Source organism: Quercus lobata, chromosome 10 (genome assembly GCF_001633185.2).
Source record: "Quercus lobata isolate SW786 chromosome 10, ValleyOak3.0 Primary Assembly, whole genome shotgun sequence".
NCBI lineage: Eukaryota > Viridiplantae > Streptophyta > Magnoliopsida > Fagales > Fagaceae > Quercus > Quercus lobata.
The window spans coordinates 28,475,603-28,495,064 of NC_044913.1; the positions used below are offsets into that span (position 1 = coordinate 28,475,603).

General features: G+C 31.2%; 1 protein-coding gene across 2 annotated transcripts; it reads right to left on the bottom strand.

Annotated features, from left to right (window-relative positions):
• Positions 1-12,761: 12,761 nt before the first annotated feature.
• Positions 12,762-15,428, bottom strand: LOC115962945 (WUSCHEL-related homeobox 1-like). Of its 2 annotated transcripts, none has more exons than XM_031081832.1 (4): positions 14,675-15,428; positions 14,393-14,569; positions 13,949-14,025; positions 12,762-13,387 (listed from the first exon to the last, which is right to left on the bottom strand). In XM_031081832.1, the coding sequence occupies exons 1-4, from the start codon at positions 14,868-14,870 to the stop codon at positions 12,887-12,889; spliced, it is 951 nt and encodes a 316-aa protein (XP_030937692.1). In that variant the 5' UTR covers positions 14,871-15,428; the 3' UTR covers positions 12,762-12,886. The 2 variants fall into 2 exon arrangements, with proteins under 2 accessions (XP_030937692.1, XP_030937691.1); XM_031081831.1 differs by having other exon boundaries at positions 14,252-14,569; positions 14,675-15,423.
• Between the last annotated feature and the right edge of the window lie 4,034 nt (positions 15,429-19,462).

A 19,462-nucleotide genomic window follows, 5' to 3' on the forward strand; every position in this document is an offset into this window, starting at 1 on the left:
TAATTCATTTTTGGTGTTTTCCCTAATAATGTGAAATAAAAATAGTTCAAGTGAAAGAAATTGTGAAAGAAAAAACGCTCATAAATTATATAAGGTAATAACATCACACGGTATAAATCTAACTATTTTTTATTTTTATTTTTGAGAAGAAGGCCGATACGGCTTATTAATCAAAATCTTTAAAGTCAGACAGATGACAATTGTAAAGGTTGAGAGGAACAGAGACTCCATTCAGACCAATAAAAAAGAAGAAAGTCTTGCTCTCTTAGCTAAAGCATGTACCAAAGCATTATTTTGCCAAAGTGTATAAGAGGGAAAACAAATGCTATAAAGAACTAGCATTAGACAAAACGACTTTGAGAAGGAAAATGTTTCAATTAAGCCTCATTATTTGAAATAAATTTCAATTAAGTGGCATGATATGTGATGTTTAACATGGATTTACCGATTTAATAGAATTGTGACAAAAGCAATATTTTTTAGAGAGTTTTATCTTATGAGCTAATTGGAACACACAATTGTGACAAAATGTTAAATAAATTAAAAAAAAAAAAGATTTTAAGATTTGATTGAGATCTTATAAGATTTTAAAAGTAATTTACATAAAGTAAAATATAGATAAAATAGGAAAGAAGAAACAAGTAACTAACTTATTCTTACCATAGATAGATTCCTCTTTATTATAAGAAAGGGGAAATTATTGTGTACTTCCAGAATACCATAAATGCATACTCCCTCCTCTCATATGAATGGTGGGTCCTACTAATTAAATTCATGATAAGACCCACCATTTATGTGAGAGGGGAGACTACGCATTTATGATACTCCAGAAGTACCTAATAATTTTCCATAAGAAAGTGTATGTTTTTCTAATATCTTGTTTCCGTAGTTAGAGAACTATAACATTTTTTTTTTTAATGAATATATCTCTATTGACCATTCAATATATTTTTATTGGATGAAAATTAAAAAAAAAAAAAAAAAAAATCTACAATTGGGTTACATTTTCTTCTTATATCTTTTATGCTTGCAAAATTTTTAGAAAATCATAGATTTATAAATATGTCACTAATCAAAATTTTAAATTAAAAATTTTTTTAGTCCAAAATTACGTATAAAAAATAAGTTAATATATTGAATAGTAAATAACATTTGATTGGCACGAAATTTGATATGGGTGTTAAAAACATAAAGAACATGCAATCCAACTATTAGATTTTCAAAATATATATGTAGTAATATTACTTTTTTTTTAGTGAGATTTTTTTTGAGAAATAATTTTTTTTAGTGGAAATTTGACATGGCTACAACTTTTTTAGTGGGAGTTATAGTCAAACTTTGTCCCTTCTTATTTTTACCTAACATGTTTTTAACATTAATTCTAATCAAATATAAGAAATTAGGACAAACAGGTATAAAAAGTTAATAAAGTTAAAAAAAAATTAAATTCCTTAACATGAGCACACCTCATTTTCTTGCATTAATTAATTTTTCTTATTCTTGAGTATTTAATATCTTCATAAATTTTTCTCTTTACGTTAAAAATTTTACTACAATTTGTTTTTATCATTTTATTCTTTGAAAGGAGAAAAAAAAAAAAAAAAAGAACGAAGAAAGAAAGAAAGAAAAGGAGAGAGTCTTTTAACACACATGTAATGCATGTGAGGAGGGTAAGAGTGCATAAAATATATAGCCCTTTGTGGGTACCTTGGACGACTGATTTTTAGCCTTTGGTTTTTACACAGCATCCTCGGAGTTCCACATCGAAGAGAACTTTCCCCACTTTCTGCCTTATAACCTCTGAAGCGAAGGAATAGTGTATCATCAGTGGCTTTTAAACAGCATACTCGAAGTCCCACATCGAAGAGAACTTCCCCCACTTTCTGCCTTATAAGCTCTGAAGTGAAGGAGTAGTATACCATATAACTGATGGTACACTACTCCTTCGCTTCAGAACTTATAAGGCAGAAAGTGGGGGAAGTTCTCTTCGATGTGGGACTCCGAGGATGCTGTGTAAAAGCCAAAGGCTAAAAATCAGTACATCCAAGGTACCCACACCCTTAATTTTTCTGTTTGTTTGTGATGTGGAATGCGGGAGTGTCAAGAAGCAGAACATGTATACTTCTACAAAACAAGAAACAAAATATGTTTGTTTTTGAAAATAACCTTGAATCCACGAGGTTCCTTGAATCCACAAAGAGAAAGTGCCTAGAATCCACCAGAAAATAGAAAAACAAAAATCTAAATTTTATTGATTGAATAATTGTTAAAAAAACATTTACAAACTTGGAGGCCTATTTAATGGCTCTGTAATACTTGATAGACAATAAAATATATTGGGTAAATTACAAAGTTAGTCCCCATCCTTTTCATCATATTTCAATTTGGTCCATAACCTTTCGATTGTGTCAATTAGGTCCCTAACTTTTTTAGTGTTGTGTCAACTTAGTCCCTGTTGTTATCTCTTGGATGGAAAAAGCTTATGTGTCAAACAAAACAATAAAAAATACTTTTTCATGTCACATCATCTGCCAACTGTACCACCATGTCAATTAGAGAAAAAAAAAATTTGAGACGCGTGACCACCAAAATCCCTAACTTATCTCCATCTCTTCTCCCTCTTTCCTCTCTCGTTAGAAATACAAGATTGTATCTCAGACGAAGGAAAGGAAGAGAAAACATGGCTCTAGAGAGAATTGAGTGACTGAGTTTTTGCTATTCAATGTCATCAGGATATATGGCTTTATTGAGTTCGTTCCATGTGTTACGCCTACATGATGTAAATTTGCATCAAGTCCCTCCATAATAACAATGTCTATGAATGTCTCTTTGAGATTAACCAAGTTAATATTACATTGATGTTGGATTGGATGGAGTTTTGATCTTAAGTTTTGTGATTTAGGTATTGAGTGACCCTCAAAAGAAGAATATTTTTATCAGAATGGTGAGGAAGGCTTAAAAGATGTGCCACCACCTGACAGTGGTGGTTTCTCATATGGAAATGGTTGTGGGGGGAATACGTTCAACCCTAGGAATGTAGAGGACATTTTTGCGAAATTCTTTTGAAGTAGCCTATCTGGATTTAGTTCATCAGGACTTGGGAGGTCTATGAGGTTCTAGTCAGATGGTTCAAGGATTTTTGGGGGAGATGAGTTATAGGGATTTTGGTGTCACATGTCTTAGTTTTTTTTAATTGACGTGGCAGTACAATTGATAGATGATGTGGCATGGAAAATAATTTTTTAATTGTTTCATTTGACACATCAGCCTTTTTCATCCAAAGGATAATGGCGAGGACTGAATTAACACGACAATTGAAAGGTTAGGGACCAAATTGACACAATTGAAAGGTTAGAGACCAAATTGAGATATGGGGTAAAGAATAGGGACCAACTTTGTAATTTACCCAAATATATTCTAAAATAACTCCTAATTAATACCTAACTATAATAGAAACCAAATTTGATGTAAAAAGCATTTAAAACACCTAAAAACAAGGAAATAAATGCCCAAAACCTAGAATAGCAAAAATTACATAAAAATATTATATATAACAAATTACAGAAATTAATTTAAAGAGTTTGTCCTACATTAGACCCCTCCACCTTAAACAAACTCATCCTTGAGTTTATGGTTGAAATTTGAAATCTTTTATGCTAAGAGAACAAATACTTTGAATGCTTAAGTCCCTTAATCTTCTTTCCATACTTGCAACTCATCAATGGAATAAACAAATCAACTTGAATTTTTTTTCCTTGGTCTTCATGTAATTGTAGAGATTTACCAAATAAGAACTGACAATTGAATCAAAACTATCAACTCCAATAAAATCAATAAATTTTGGTGTATCAAATACCACCAAAATAAAAGGATCTTAAGATTGACAATCATATGATTTCATTTCATTTAGATCCTTGAAAATTTCCTCTTCAATTTCTTCCTCAATGGTCTCTACCATCTTGACTTCAAGATCTTTCTCTATAATAGGTTCTTCATTATTCTCCTCCATAATAATCTTGATTTTAGGATCTTCTTCATTAACAAGACATTCATTAATTTCCTCAGAAATCTCTATATTTTGTTTTTGACTTCTAAATAACCTTTAAGAACAATATTTTCTTCAACATGCAATTCTTCCTTAATGGTGGAGCTCTTCAAAATAATTCAAGTATGAACTTCTTGGCCAATAATAATCTTGTTTTGTATACGACAAGATTTCATCATAATCCATAGGATAAAAGTTGATAGCTAGTATTTATTTTCATCTTTGGCCATGAATGAATTTTTTCTTCGCCTTGTTGGATTCTATTAGATTGTAATCATTCCCACCAACGTAAGGCATATTCTCTAAATTTATACAAAGTAAGTTTAACTTTTCTCTCATCACAAATATTCTCATCAAATCAATCCTCTAGATCAAGTAACCAATCAAGAAAATATTCTTTATAAAAATAACCATTAAAACTTGCAATTCTTCTATAAGGCCTATATGAAATTTGCTTAAAAATAGGTTGCTTGTGAGTTATGTCTCTGCGACAGTTATCCCTATTGTTTCTATGCTCCAACGACGGCATCCTAACAAAGATATTTGTGAGGGTTAACTATACATCATATAATACTTGCTAAGTTTTTTGTCACTAGAATTGCTATTGTCTCATACGTTAGCCACCAGACCAGGATAAGTCAAGACTCTGAACCAACTGATGTGGAATACGAAAGTGTCAAGAAGTAGAACATGTCTACTTTTAGAAAATAAGAAACAAAACACGTTTGTATCTAAAAATAACCTCAAATCCACAAGAGTTCCTTAAATCAAAGAGGGTTCTTAAATCCATAAGGAGAAAGGGTTTGGAATTCACCTGAAAATAGAAAGACAAAAGTTTGATTTTTATTGATTGAATAATTGTTAAAAAAAAATGTTTATAGAGTTGAGGGTCTATTTAAAGACTCTGTAAAACTTGACAGATAAGAAAATATATTATAAAATAATTCTTAATTAATACCTAACCATAATAGGAACCAAATTTGACCTAAAAAACATTAAAAGCACTTAAAAACAAGGAAATAAATGCCCTAAATCTTTTTTTTTTTTTTTTGAAGGGGGATGCCCTAAATTTAAAATAACGAAAATTACATAAAAATACCAAATATAACAAATTACATAAATTAATATGACGATTCTGTACTATATCAGTTTTTTTTAAAAAAAAAAAAAAAAAAACACGTAGAGCCCTTTGTTAGAACATTATTTATAAATAATTTTATATTTTTATTTTTTTTGTAAAGTCAGTTATGCCATGGAAGTATTCCTAGCTTATGCCATTGTAAGGCATAACATGGGGTGTGTTTGATAAGTAATAATGATTTGCATTTAACCCAAAGAAAGAATTATAAAAAGAGATATTTTGGAAATTGATACATGATAATTACATAAAAGAGCTTGAGGTTAAAACAAAATTTTATTTTCAAGTTCGCTATCGTACGTAGTAACAGACACTTTATAGTTTTTCTTGCAAACGTTATAAGTAAAAGATGCAGCCAATAAGCTTTTATAGTCCCCATGTTGCGGATTTGCCTTTTAGAGTTTGCCGTAGTGACATAGTATATTTTATAATTATTCTACCCCAAAAAAAATCTTATAATTATTGTGTTTGTTTGGTATAACTTGTTATTATTCATTTGCTTAAAAATTACAATCTTATCTTTTAAAAACTAAAGGGTAAAAGTTTTAAAAAGTGATACAGTTTCTTTTAGATTTTTTTTTTAAAAAAAAAATGGTTCTTGAACAATTTTCTTGAGAGGGATTATTATGCTTGAAATAAATAAGCAAAAATGATGGATGCTCTAACTTTATTGTTCAATTTTTATTAGTTTTTGGAAAAAAAAAGAAAAAGAAAGAAAAAAAAAAAGAACTTCCTAATTCCTACAAGATAAAGGAATCCAAGTAAAATAAAAACTGAAAAGTATACAGAAGGAGAAATAACGTTATATCAAGTGAAGCTCACTTCTCCATACATGGTTGATGGTACGTACACATAAAATTGACTCTCTTTTAATTTAGATATGTTTTACACTTTGCATTTGACTCTTTGCTAAAAAAGAGGTATCATTTCTTAATCCTATGTGTGATTGAAAGTATGATATGCATGAAAGAGAGGATTCTCTCTCTCTGAATCTCAGTATCTCTGATATGAGATAATGTGCAGCTGCTAAGACCTGAGATGATACGTACACAAGGTGTGAAACAGTAAAAAAAAGGAAAGAGAATGCAGATTGCCGAGGAACCCGACCGTGATCTTTTCAAAAATATCACCATTTTACGCTTCTTCCTTGTTAAGCATTCACTGCTCTCTCCTAAAGTAAGTCGGCTCTCTCTTTCTCTTTGTTCATTGTCTGTGGGGGATAACAACAAAACGTACCTCACTCCTCTGTCCGAGACAAACAAATTCTCACGGACCCTTAAATTGGTCTTTTCTTTCTTTGCATCTTCTGTAATTATTTAATTCTTAATAAATATATACAAAAATGGTTTAACATATATTTTTCATTTAGGCAGTGTTAATTACACACCTTTTTGCATACACACGTCCGTACACACAGGTGAATTTGAATTTGTATTCGTGAATTGAAGATATGATTTTAAGTTGGTTATACTGTTTTCATTTTATAATTGGGGCAGCAAGAGAGTCATCATATAAAAAAAGATAGGATCAAAATAGATTTTTGGGTGAGGTTCTATCGTTGCAAGTTAAACATATACAAAAATGGTTTAACATATAGTTTTCATTTGGATGGTGTTAATTATACACATCATTTTGCATACATGTCCCTACATACAGGTGAATCTAAACTTGAAATCATGAGTTGAAGACACAATTTCAAATTAGTTTTACTATTTTCATTTTATACTTGGTGCAACAAGAGAGTTATCATAAAAAAAAAAAGAAAAAAAAGAAAAAAAAAGAAAGATAGGATCAAAATAGATTTGCGTGTGGTTCTATCGTTGTATGCAAGTTATATAAATTTAATGAGGTACATTAACATACCTATCCAAATAAGAGGTACATTAATATAGCTTTTAAAATTATGTATATATAAAAATATTTTGATAATTTGATTTTTAAAATTATGTATATATATATTAAAATATTTTGATAATTGGAGGAGATGGGATTTGAATCATGGATGTCTCCGTCAAGATGTATGAGTTGAACTATAAAACTTTTGGTTGTGTGCCTTATATTGTCTCCTATTAGATATTTAGTGGGTTAAGTAAGCATTGTTATAATGATGTCCAAAGTAACATTTCTTTAAATTTAACTATTTAAGTTACTTTGAAAGGAAAAAAATGTCGATAAGAGCATTAGAGCACGCACCACACGATAGTGGTGTGTGCTCTAAAATAAAGGGGGTGGAAAGAGAAGCTACTGTTACAAGTTGGTAGAGAGGTACTTTTGAAATCAGATGTTCAGGCTATTCCCACCTTTGCCATTAGTTGTTTTAAATTGGCTCTTGATCTTTGTAGGTATATTGAATGTATGATACCTAAATTTTGGTGGGGACAAAGGAGTGATAAATTCAGTCTAAAGAATTCAACATTGTTATAATCTAGTTCTAAGTGTTAAATATATTAGTAATGTGATGTGTTATACCATGTTGTATATGCTAGAGTGGATGCAGAAGGAGAAGTATAAAATAGGAATACTAAGAACACAAGGGTTACGTGGTTCAGTCTTGTCAGCCTACATCCATGGAAAAAACCCTTAAGGGTTATATCTTTATTGTATAAGAGTATAATACAAAATCTGTGTTACAATGAACCCTAATATGAGTATATATAGACGATTAAACCCTAGACAACTAGTACTAGTAGGAGTAGGCTTGGGCTTATTACATTGGGATAATATGTCTAATATATCTCTAACACTAAGGTAAAAATGAGTATTTTTTTATACAAATATTTTAGTGGATTCCGATAAGGACTTTCCATCTTAGCCTTTTAAAACCAGAAATCATGGCATAATTTTTTAAAATAAAAGTGTAGGACCTTTAGATTTCACTTTTAACGTGGTAAAGAATTAGTTAAAGGAATGTCTCTGAAGTTTGGACACTCATATCTCAATCACAAATTTGACAACTCTATACTGAAACAGTGAAACTACTCCTAGACCTTTATCTCTATTACAGGCTCTTTTTTTTTTTTTTTTTCATCAAGAAACAAACTAACTTTTAAACACATACACTTAATTACACTCTTTTATCAAGCTCAAATACATTATTTAACCCAAAGTACTACTGTAAAAAGGCCTATGAGAAACAAGCTTCTAATAAGTAATAAGTCAACACTCATGTCTAGTATTCCTTTTATATTTATTACTTTTAAAGGCTGTGCAAAGCCTTGTGAGATTGCTGTACTTAAATTGAAGACTTGAACAAAATATTAACCTCTACAGACTTGATAGCAACCAAACTGGCACCTTAGGCTTGGAAAAAGGGAAATGATCGCCATTTAGGGGTGCAACTCGGGTCTTGAGTCTTGACTACCTTGGGATCCGAACCAAAATGACTAATATGTGTTGATTTGCTCTTGACTATTTTGGTTCAGTTCAGGGTCCAAAAATAATTTGTTCTATTCTAGGCCTAAAAGTTTTGTATTCGGATGATTATATTCGGTTCTCTGGTTTGTCCAACCCAATCTAAAACAAGCTTTTTTTTTTCTTTTTTTTTTTTGGGAGAAGGGTATAATATCTTAATGTCGTAGGATCATCTCTCTTCTTTGTATATACCATATATACCTAATGTTAACCAATAATCTACTATTATAAAATATATAATAAATAAAGATACATAGTTTTATAACAATTTTGTTTGAGAGAAATAGTTTCAATCTATGAATTTTAGGGGTTGAATTAACTAGAACTGACTCATTTTATAACAATTAAGATTATATACTTATGATATGCAAAAAAGTGTATAGTAGAATTCTCCATGCCTTAATATTATAATATTTTATTGCAATTTATGTGGTTAGAGATGGAATAGAATTTATTCTTTTTTATTTATTTATTTATTTATACAAGATAAAATTTCTACTCTAACCTAATCTAAGTGTATATGTGTGTGAAACTCTCTCCTGGAGACTTGAATCTCGGCCCTTACCCCCCACATCTCACAAGCACTTATACTTATGGAGTGACCACCGCACCAGGGTATGCAGTGGTTATTCTTATTTTTTTAAAAATGGATAGAATGCATTCCATAGTTAAGATTTCATTTCTTATATTTAAATGTATCTTTAAATTTGTATGAACTAGACAAACTTTCAATTTAAAAAATCTAAGTACATATTAGATCTTGCCAATACTCATCACAACAATAACAAACAATCATATATCTTGGTCTGAAAAATTTGGGATTTGTTATAGATTCTTAATAGACTAGCAAGGATGTGTCACATATATTCTATTTTTTCATTCTATTCTATCCTAAATCATACTTTCTATTATTTCCTTCATTGACATGTTCATTTTTTTTATATTTCTAATATTTTTATTTTAGGTACTCTTCTACTTCTTTTCATTCCCTTGATTTGAACCAACACACGCTTTCTCACTAATGCATTAATCGTTCTCATCTTCATATGACCAAACTATATCAAATAGCTCCCCCTTATCTTTTCATCAATAAGAGTTCTATCTTTAATAAAATTTTCCATAACTCATTATATTCTCCCCCTCCAAAAACGTTTAATTAGAGTTAGCAAAATTTATGTTAACTAGGAAAACAAGTATGGATAATGGGAATAACAACCCATTTAAGTTTACACCGCTTCAGATTTATAAGTGATATTGACCTAACCTGTTTTCCATGTCTCTATTATATAATTTAATTTTTTTTACCCATTTTTAACATATATTTGTATGCTAAAGTTAAGCAGATTTTCTTTATTGTTCATGAAAATACTAATGACATTACACATCAACATGACGTGCAAATCTCAAAGATAAATATTTTTTAGTGCTAGATCTATTATTAACATTGACAATATATATTTTTTTTTGTAATTTCATTATAGATTTTCTTCCTAATTAATAGCAGGTTTTATTTTATTTTTAAAATGCTATATATTTAATTATTTTTATAGATAATTTAACTTTATTTCATATTTCATGTATATATAATAGCTGAAAAATATATCATTTCTTTTTATTTCCTTAATTTTTTTTCTAGTCAATTTACTAATTTCAATTATAAGAATAGAATTTTTAAAAATTAAGTGAAGTCTAATTATGATTGTATGTTTCCGTGTTTCGGTGCTGATACAGTTAAAAGAAAGGGGAACAAATAATGTTCTGAAAATGTTTTTTTTTTTTTTTTGGGTAGCTATGATCGAGCGAAAATATAATGCGGAGTCATTTTGAGATGGTCAAATTTAAAGTACTATTTTTGTGTCAAATTGTCTAGTTTTTAAATTTTACCAACGTTATATATTTCTCTCATTCACATCCTTTAATTTCATCATTTTTTCAGTTTTCAATATTTTTTGTTGTTGTTATTTTGGAATTAGATACCAGATAAGATATGATAACATTATCTTTTTTATGTAAGAGAATTTAGGATAACCTTTAACTTTTTTCAAAAAAAAAACCTTCATTCATTCATTCATTAATAGCATCCTGATACAAAGTTTCCATTGTTAATGGAGGTAACTCCTCTATCCAATACATATCATCAGGTATATTTCTAGCGTGCTGTGCAAGAACATGTGCAACCTTGTTTACTCCCCTCCTCGTCCTGCAAATGTCCACCCAATGCAAAGTATAGAGCAACTGTTGGATCCACAACATTCCCAAGCAATGACTGGTTTACCTCTAGGGATGAGATAGCACGTATGACATTAGCATTGTGGGAACTTGCTACGAAATTTAATACATAATCAATATCTGGTTTGTGGGATTTAAAATATATAATGCGAAGTTACATCTTGATAAATGATTAAATTGAAACGTATTAAGAATATTGTTATGTCTTTTATTTTATTTATATTTGTTAACACTTAATAAATAAATGTTAGTTTTATTTTTCATATATTAATTTATTGTTGAATTTTTTGTATAATTATTTTTCTTTTATGATTCAATTGATTTTTGTGCTTTGGCCGGCCCACCAAAAAGGAAATTCTAGGTCTGTCCTTGATCATATTAATAAGTTTTTATTAACTATTTAATCCATAAATTCATTTTCTTATATGGTTCAATTAACAAACTAATATTACCATGGATTATAATCGTAATTCAATTAAGCACCTCATAATTGGTTACTATGGACCATGATACTTGAATACTAAGGAAAGTCACCCATAATTGTTTTGTGGAGTTCAATAAGACCTGAAAAAAATTCTGAAACGGGGACGACTTAATAAAGTTTTAGTAGGAATGATATTATAATATTATTGTTTAAGTACAGATTTCCCTAGATATAAAAGTAAAAATGTGAGTAGCAGTTAATTAGGTAATTGATAAAATCTTTTACAATCAAATAAGAAATTTAGATTTGAATCCTGCTTAAGAACTCTATCTAATGTTCTATCCTAACCATTATAATGTTTAGATCAGGCAAAATTCGACTACAACTTATTAACCTACCTGAATTTGAAAGATAAAAATGGATATGATGGGTAAGGTTTAAATGGCAGGTCAACCATTGCGTACACTTAGCGCAATGGTCACTCCATAAATATAAGTACTTATGGAATATTGTGGGGACAAGGGTTGGGTTCAAGTTTTTAAGAGAGAGTTTTACACACATATACACTTAGATTATGTTAGAGTAGAATTTCTATCTTATATATTAAATATATATATATATATATATATATATATATGTGGCAGGTCAAGTGGGGCATTTTTTTTTTTTTTTTTTTTTTTTTTTTTTTTCAGAATGAAATAAACTCCTTTATCTCTTTGGTTTTGGTTTTTTTTTCCCCACTGTATTTCCCTCTCACATTTTTCTCTATCTGATTCTCACTTTCTTAGTCTTATATTCACCATTTTCAATATTTCTCTTCCTTTTAAGTGTGATCTTATATGACAACAATAATATTCATTGTCACGGTGGTTTTTTAAGTTTTATACAGGTGTTTTTTTTTTCTTAGTGTAAATAAAAAAAGAACTCAGTTTTAAAAGTGGATCCTTATTTTTCTATATATATAAATGAAGTTCAATGGTTAAGTTTCATTTCTTACCATTTTACTTTGCATGCAGTACTTAAGCTTTTTTCCATACATTAGATAAGCTTTCTTGCTCTTTCACCGAGATTGGTTTAATGAAATCTACCACGTACCATCTATCACACTTCATATGTAACGAATGAACGAGGTACCTCTAACCCATATTCATGGTCACATCATCGTCAAAGTCTTTCACATCTAATTTCCAATCAGATCCCTTATTCCAACATCAAACTCACATACATTTCCATTTCAGACCTCCATTCGATGACCCATCTCTCTCTCTCTCTCTCTCTCTCTCTCTCTCTCATGAATATTGCAAGCACATGACACATTTCAAATTTCTAAAACAAGGCCTATATATCTGTCAACATTTAGCCTATGTAATATTCTCTAAAATGTTTTGTTTTCATTGATTCAACCAACATGGTCCAAATGCATTTTAAGGCAACCTTGTTTTATACCCCGCATCTTACCATTGCACATCCATGAAATGTTACATCATTAGCAATAAAGAAAAAAAAGAAAAAGAAAAAGAAAAGTCCCATTTTCCAACAAGATTACAACATTCAAACTCAACCTATCATCTTCCATACATAGCAATTTGATAAGCGAACCATTGGCTGTCACCCCCCATAAAGTAATTTCCCTTTGGTTTTAGTTCTTCAATGGAAGAAACTCAAAAAATTGGAAAGGAGTGAAGTTGGCATTCATGGCTGAAACTGATATATCAGTCTCCCTTTCGTTAATGTTATTGTTGCCATCACTGCTGCTCCGAAGTGGAAAGAGTTGAAGAGTTTGAGATTCCCCACATCCATCTTCTTCATTGCTGACACTACTGTTAAAGTGGTTGATACCATTTTCTCTATAGGGTGCTATAAAGATGTTCAAGTCACGAGTCTTAATGAGCTTTTGTTCCATTGTAGTTCTCACTGTAGCTTGGGTTGTGGTAGTAGTAGCAGTAGTAGTAGATGAAGTAGGGGTGTTTATGAGGTGGGTGAGATGAGGAGGACAAGTCAACTGCATTATCTGCCGCGTGGCATTCCTTTCCACAAAGTTTCTTCTTTGCTGTAATTCTCCTTCATCGAATTGGATCCATCCATCTGTCATACATTCTGCCACTGCTGCTTTTGCTGACCTTTGTATTGAAACAGATTCCTGAAAAATAATTATAGACATGCAATCACATGAAATCTCCAAATTTGAAACATTTTTTGATAAATAGAATGAGACAATTTCAATTGGGCGCTCCTTAATTGTCTTGAGAAATAAAGTCAGTACTTAGGACAAAGCTCATGGTCCATGAAAAACAAAGTAGTACTAGCGTCTCAGCTAGGGTTAGCATGGTCCTTTCACTCACAAGGTGCTCATTTCTGTAGAATGTTAAGGGGTGCCCTAAACAGTACTGGCCTAATTGACATGAAAAAGCACAGGACCCAAAATCCCAGCTAAGTTTCATAACAGAAGCCCCGACAGAAAGGAAGGAATGCAGCTTTTGGACCTTTTCATTTCCCAACAAACAAAGCATTTTGTTGGTTCCCTAGTGAATATATCACCTTTTTAAGATTATAAACTCAACAATGATCTAGCTAGTAATCATATGCAAATTATCCAAGTTTAATTGCTTCTTACATACTTTTTTGAGACTAAAGGTATTCCAAGTTCAAAAAGGAGGAATAGAGTATATAGAAAGACAGACAAAGGAAGGTAGAAATAGACCTCTGCAAGCGTACTGCAGTTTATATGGGGTGCCCAGTTCTTGGTCTGTTCAACTTCAAACACTGTCCTATTTGCCCCTGTAGACAAAAAGAAAAACAAAAAGAATACAACTTTTACATCCCAAACAACAATCAGAATAGAAAAAAGTAATACAAATCAAACATATCTAAGAACAAAATGTAAAGCAAAAAGCCATACAAAATTGTCCTGTCTCTCTCTCTCTCTAACATGAACTATACTAGTGGCTGTGGTGATCACAATAATAATAATATATTAAAGTTAATTATTCTACATGGGTTTTACCTAATTCTTTCCTGTTTAAGTTTTCAATATTATCACGGTGGTGATCATCCGAAGCCAAATCCATTTGACGGCGGCGTTTCTGCCTCTCTCTGGCCTTGTGATTTTGGAACCAGTAGAAAACATTCTTCCCTTCAATCTTACCATATCTCCGAAGCTGTGCAGTAATATGCTGAATTTGCTCAGCCGACGGTGTTCGAGTCCCACGTCGATATAATTCTTCAAGAGCCCTCAACTGCTCCGGTGTTGGATTCCACCTTGAGCTCACCACAACAGGTGGAGTGTTGAACTCTCTCATCTTGTTCTGCTCAGACACAGATGCTGCAACAAATAGCCAAATGAAACACACAAACATACACAAGGAAAAATACTAATCACTCTGACACACAAATATACACACATATAAATGACAAACTATTTACATACCCTGCAGATGTTGACATTGTGAAAAGAAATCGGTGCCATGAATACGGCTTAAGCAGGGAGTGTTTGTGGTCGAGTTGTTGTTGTTGATGTTGTTGGTAGAAGGCAGTGGCCTTGGAATGAGAGGCCTAAGTTTCCGGCCATTGAATGAGTCAGGCATGTTGAACTCTCCACCATCATTATAACCCATCATCCACATTTTGATAGACTAAAAGAAGGAACAATTTCTTTCTCTCTCTATAAGTAGAGCTGAATATATTGAAGGGGCTTTGTGATGTAGATGAAGAGGTATATGTAATGGAAGAAGTAGCAGGAGAGTAAAGTAGGGCTTTAATTAAATACGCCTCTTAGTCTCTCTCTTTCCCTAGAGGGGAAAAGGGTTTTTGATACGGTGGGTTAAAGAATGGTGTTGGAGTAGTAAATATGGGAATAGAGCATGCAAGACTGGTGGGGTTATGAAATAGGAATCATTACCTCCCTCACATAGGAAATAGACATATAGTTTATAAATAGTATGTATTGATGCTTTTAAAGAGAGAGCCAATACTGAAATTTGGTTAGTTAAGCTGAAATAGTGAGTATTTGAGTATCAGAAAATCAGAGATGGGGATTGATCACTTTAGAGAGAGAGAGGGAGAGAGAGAGAGAATGGTGTTGGTTTAATATGGAACAAAGTGCGGAACACATATGAGGTTGACTAGGCTAGAGAGAGAAGACAAAAGAAAAATGAAAATATAAAAGAAAAGTGAAAAGAGAAAACGAAGGAAAAGGCAAAGAAGGGTTGCTGAGAGTGAGAAAGAAGAGGAAGCGTGGAATTCTGGGAGGGTTTTTGGGAGTAGCGAAGGAAAAACGACGTGACGATGATGAGGGTTATCATAAGCCTCATCACACTTTCTTTACCCTTCTCTCATTTATTGTCCTCTTTACGTCTCGTGCCTTTCACACTTATTCTCAATCCGAACTGCCCCTCTCCTTTCTCTCTGCCCCTCCTCCCTCTTTTCTTTTTCACTTAATTAATACTTCAAATATACATTACCATTCTAACATACTTACTTACTGTCCATGCATCATTCCATTCTCTCTCTCTCTCTCTTTACTGCATGTACAGATCTTTTTTCTTCGCATATATTCCTCCATCTTCTCTGCTTTGACTTAATGCTTGGGTTTAAGCGGTGTGAGATGCATTACTACTGGAGTTAGTAGGGTCATTTAGCACAGAAGTTTAACTCATCACGGTAAAAAGTATCTTGCTCTCGAATTTTCACCTCTTTATGTACACGAATCTGAACAATGCCCACGTTTTGCATAACCATAATATCCGCATTTTTAAAAAATGCCCACACTTTTTACGTGTACAATAATTAGTGCTCATAAAAAAAAAAAATACTATAGTAGCTACATGCGTTATTATCCTTCTAGGTTGAGAAATGGTAGAATGATATTACACCTTCATGTGCTATTAAAATGACTATGCCTCTTCTTTATATTAAAAAAAAAAAAAAAATACTGTGCCTCATTTGGAATCTACCTAATTCACTGCACTCCCTAATTTGAAAAATTAAAATTTTCTTGGTCTCTTATTTCTTTCCCTGACCTAGGGGCATGCAGTACTATATATCTCACTTTTCTTCCAGATATAGTCCCATGCCCTTGGTAATTATGATGGAATGACTTCACGCTCGACTGACTGTGTCCGTGTCCAGAGTCCAGACTAGAATATGAATGCCATAATTGTTTAATTATGTCTTTGCCGCTGGATGGGGTGGGGGCCTAGTACCGCATACAGGAGGCTCCTACTTTATGTCTGTATCTTTGAAATTTCCATCGACAAAACGTACCAAGTGTCAAGCAAAACCAAGATATTAAAATATGAAGAATGTTGAGAGTCAATGGCCTGGCAAAACCAACAGCAATTTATGTGACATTAATCGCATCAACAATTAAATAAAGAAATTGTCAAGTAATAATGTTAATAAGTAATTAACTAATTATTGTGTTAATGAACATGCCCACTCCTTTTTTTTTTTTTTTGAGAGATAATTACAACATGCTGCTAATCCCGCAACTCGAACTCTTTCCTCTCTAGACTCCCATACACAAAGTGCTTGATTATAACATGCCAATTCAGCTACAAAACCTTTGACATACCCACTCAAATTCAACAAGTGGCAACTCCAAGAATTTTTTTAAGATGGTCATTATTAAATTTAAATTATACAAAATGTAATAAAAAATTTCATAAATTGAAAAAAAAAAAACACACACACACACACACAAATACATAAAATCTTACAATTTCCTTCTATGAGTTTTTTTTTTTTTTTTTTTTTTTTTGGAAATTGTTACATGATAGTCCCATTATCAATGTTATAAACTACATCTCTTTTAAAATTTTAGTTCAATAAAAATTTTCTTGGGTTTTTCCTTTTTGTTTGTAAGGGCCTATTATATTTTTAAGAGGACCTAAGTTTAAGGATAAAGTTTGGTTACAAACTTAATTATAATTAAAGGCTAAAACTCTCACTAAACAAATGAAAATGACTACATATTTTAAAAATTTAACAATTGAATTGTATGTTCTTTATATTTTTAAAACACATGTCAAATTTCATGCCAATTGGATGTTAAAATCTTACAATTTCCTTCTATGAGTTTTCTTATTTTGAAGTTGTCACATGATAGTTTCATTGTCAATGTTACAAACTACGTTTCTTTCAAAATTTTAGTTTAATAAATTTTTTCATGGACTTTTCCTTTTTTGTTTGTAAGGGTATAATTTATTGTTAAGGGACCTAAGTTTAATTAAGGAAAAATTTGGCTACAACTCTCACTAAACAAATTAACATAATTATGTATCTATTTGGGAACAACTTATCTAGCTTTTTACTAAAAAAATTTGGACAAAATTTAGCTACAAAATTGATTGTAGCCTAAGGCTACAATATTGCTTAATAAAATAAATATTACTACATATTTTAAAAATCTAACCATCGAATTGCATGTTCTTTATGGTTTTAATATACATGTCAAATTTTGTGTTAATCGGATATTATTTACTATAGGATTTATAAGCTTATATTTTATACATAATTTTAAACTACAAAAATTTGCAATTTAAACAATTTATTGATGACATGGCTATTAATCTTTAATTTTCTGGAAAAATTACACTTTACCACCCTAAACTATGCATTAAATTATACTTTGCATCCTAAACTATCCGATTGCACACTTTACACCCTAAATTATCACATTTATCATACTTTGCACCCCGGTGTTATTATTGCTATTATATTTAACAAAATATTCTCAAAAAAAAAAAAAAAAAAAAACAAAAAAAACAAAATCTTGCTGCATGTGACAAACACATGCTTCTTGCTTAGGTGGAACAAAGTTAAAAGACTAAAAAACCATTCTTCAAATCAATTAAAACAAAACTCAAAAATTTTCACATCTCCCTCTATCTCACATGGTGCCATCCTCTTCCCCATCCACCTTCCCTGGTAAAAAGAAATGTCACCTCCCTAAATGCTTGAGGATCCACGGATGTAATTCTTTGGCTGATTTAACAAAGTAAGCATTTTTAAGCACAAAATTAATCAGAGAAAAATAGAAAAGATTCAAAAAACCATAAACACAGATCTCCTAGTGGACAAATCGCTTCCAATAGGAACAGTAATAGCAACCTGAAAGCAAACACACATACCAAAAACATTAGTAAAACAAAAGTCAAAAGTTTAAACCAAAAAGTACCCAAAAGACAAACACCCATGTTTTGTTTTAGGTAATGAAAAAGAGAGATAGATAGAATGAAAGAAATGGTTAGCGAACCTGAGATGCGGCCAATTGAGCCATTGATGAGATCAATTAGAGAGGTTTGAGAGAAAGCTGAGAACACTTTGAGAAGTGTTGTCAATAGTATTATAAGCTGACAACACTTTGAGGTGTGACTCTCTGAATGATCCTTTCAATAGTGCCATGAATTATGCTATGGAATTAGAGAGGTAAATTTAAATAGTATGAAATTGAATCTAGGGAAGAGGATGACAACATGTGAGGCAGAGGGAGATGTGGAAATTTTTGAGTTTTATTTTAATTGATTTTGAAGAGGGATGTTTCAGTCTTTTAACTTTGTTATACCTAAGTAAGAAACATGTGCTTGTCATATGCAGCAAAATTCTGTTAAATATAACAGCAAAAATGACACCGGGGTGCAAAGTGTGATAGTTTATGGTGCAAAATGTGCAGTCGAATAGTTTATGGTGTAGAGTGTAATCTAGTGCATAGTTTAGGCTAGTAAAGTGTAATTTCCCCTAATTTTCTAGAAATTTTGCAAGAATAGAGAATATAAGAGGAATATGTAATCCAACGGTAGATTTATCAAAATTCACATCTAATAAAAAGATATTAAATAAGATTGTAGCCTAAAACTATAACCAATTTTGTAGTTAAAATTTGTCCAAAATTTTTTGTTAAAAGTGTGCTAAAGTATACTTATACTTTAAAATTTTTTGAAAAAGTAAAATTTTAAAAAACTACACATGAAAACTAAAAACTAAAACTGATACCAAACAGACTCTATGGCCTGTTTCGTAATGTTGTTTGAATTTTTTGAAAGTATGTGTGGGTGAAAAAGCGTGAAAAAGATGTATAATGTTGTTTAAAAACTAAAAATATATACTTAAACACATGTACATATTTTGAATAGAATGACATTTTTTTTTTTAATGTTTTTAAAATTTGTTGCTTTTGTGGATTCTAATGAATGATTTTCCGTATTTGGCCTAATAG

Coding starts and splice junctions, on each gene's coding strand:
- LOC115962945 (XM_031081831.1), bottom strand. CDS start 14,870: ATGTGGATGATGGGTTATAATGATGGTGGAGAGTTCAACATGCCTGAC. Junction 14,026..14,251: donor CTTAAACAGGAAAGAATTAG/GTAAAACCCATG, acceptor TTTTGTCTACAG/GGGCAAATAGGACAGTGTTT. Junction 13,388..13,948: donor ACTGCAGTACGCTTGCAGAG/GTCTATTTCTAC, acceptor ATTATTTTTCAG/GAATCTGTTTCAATACAAAG.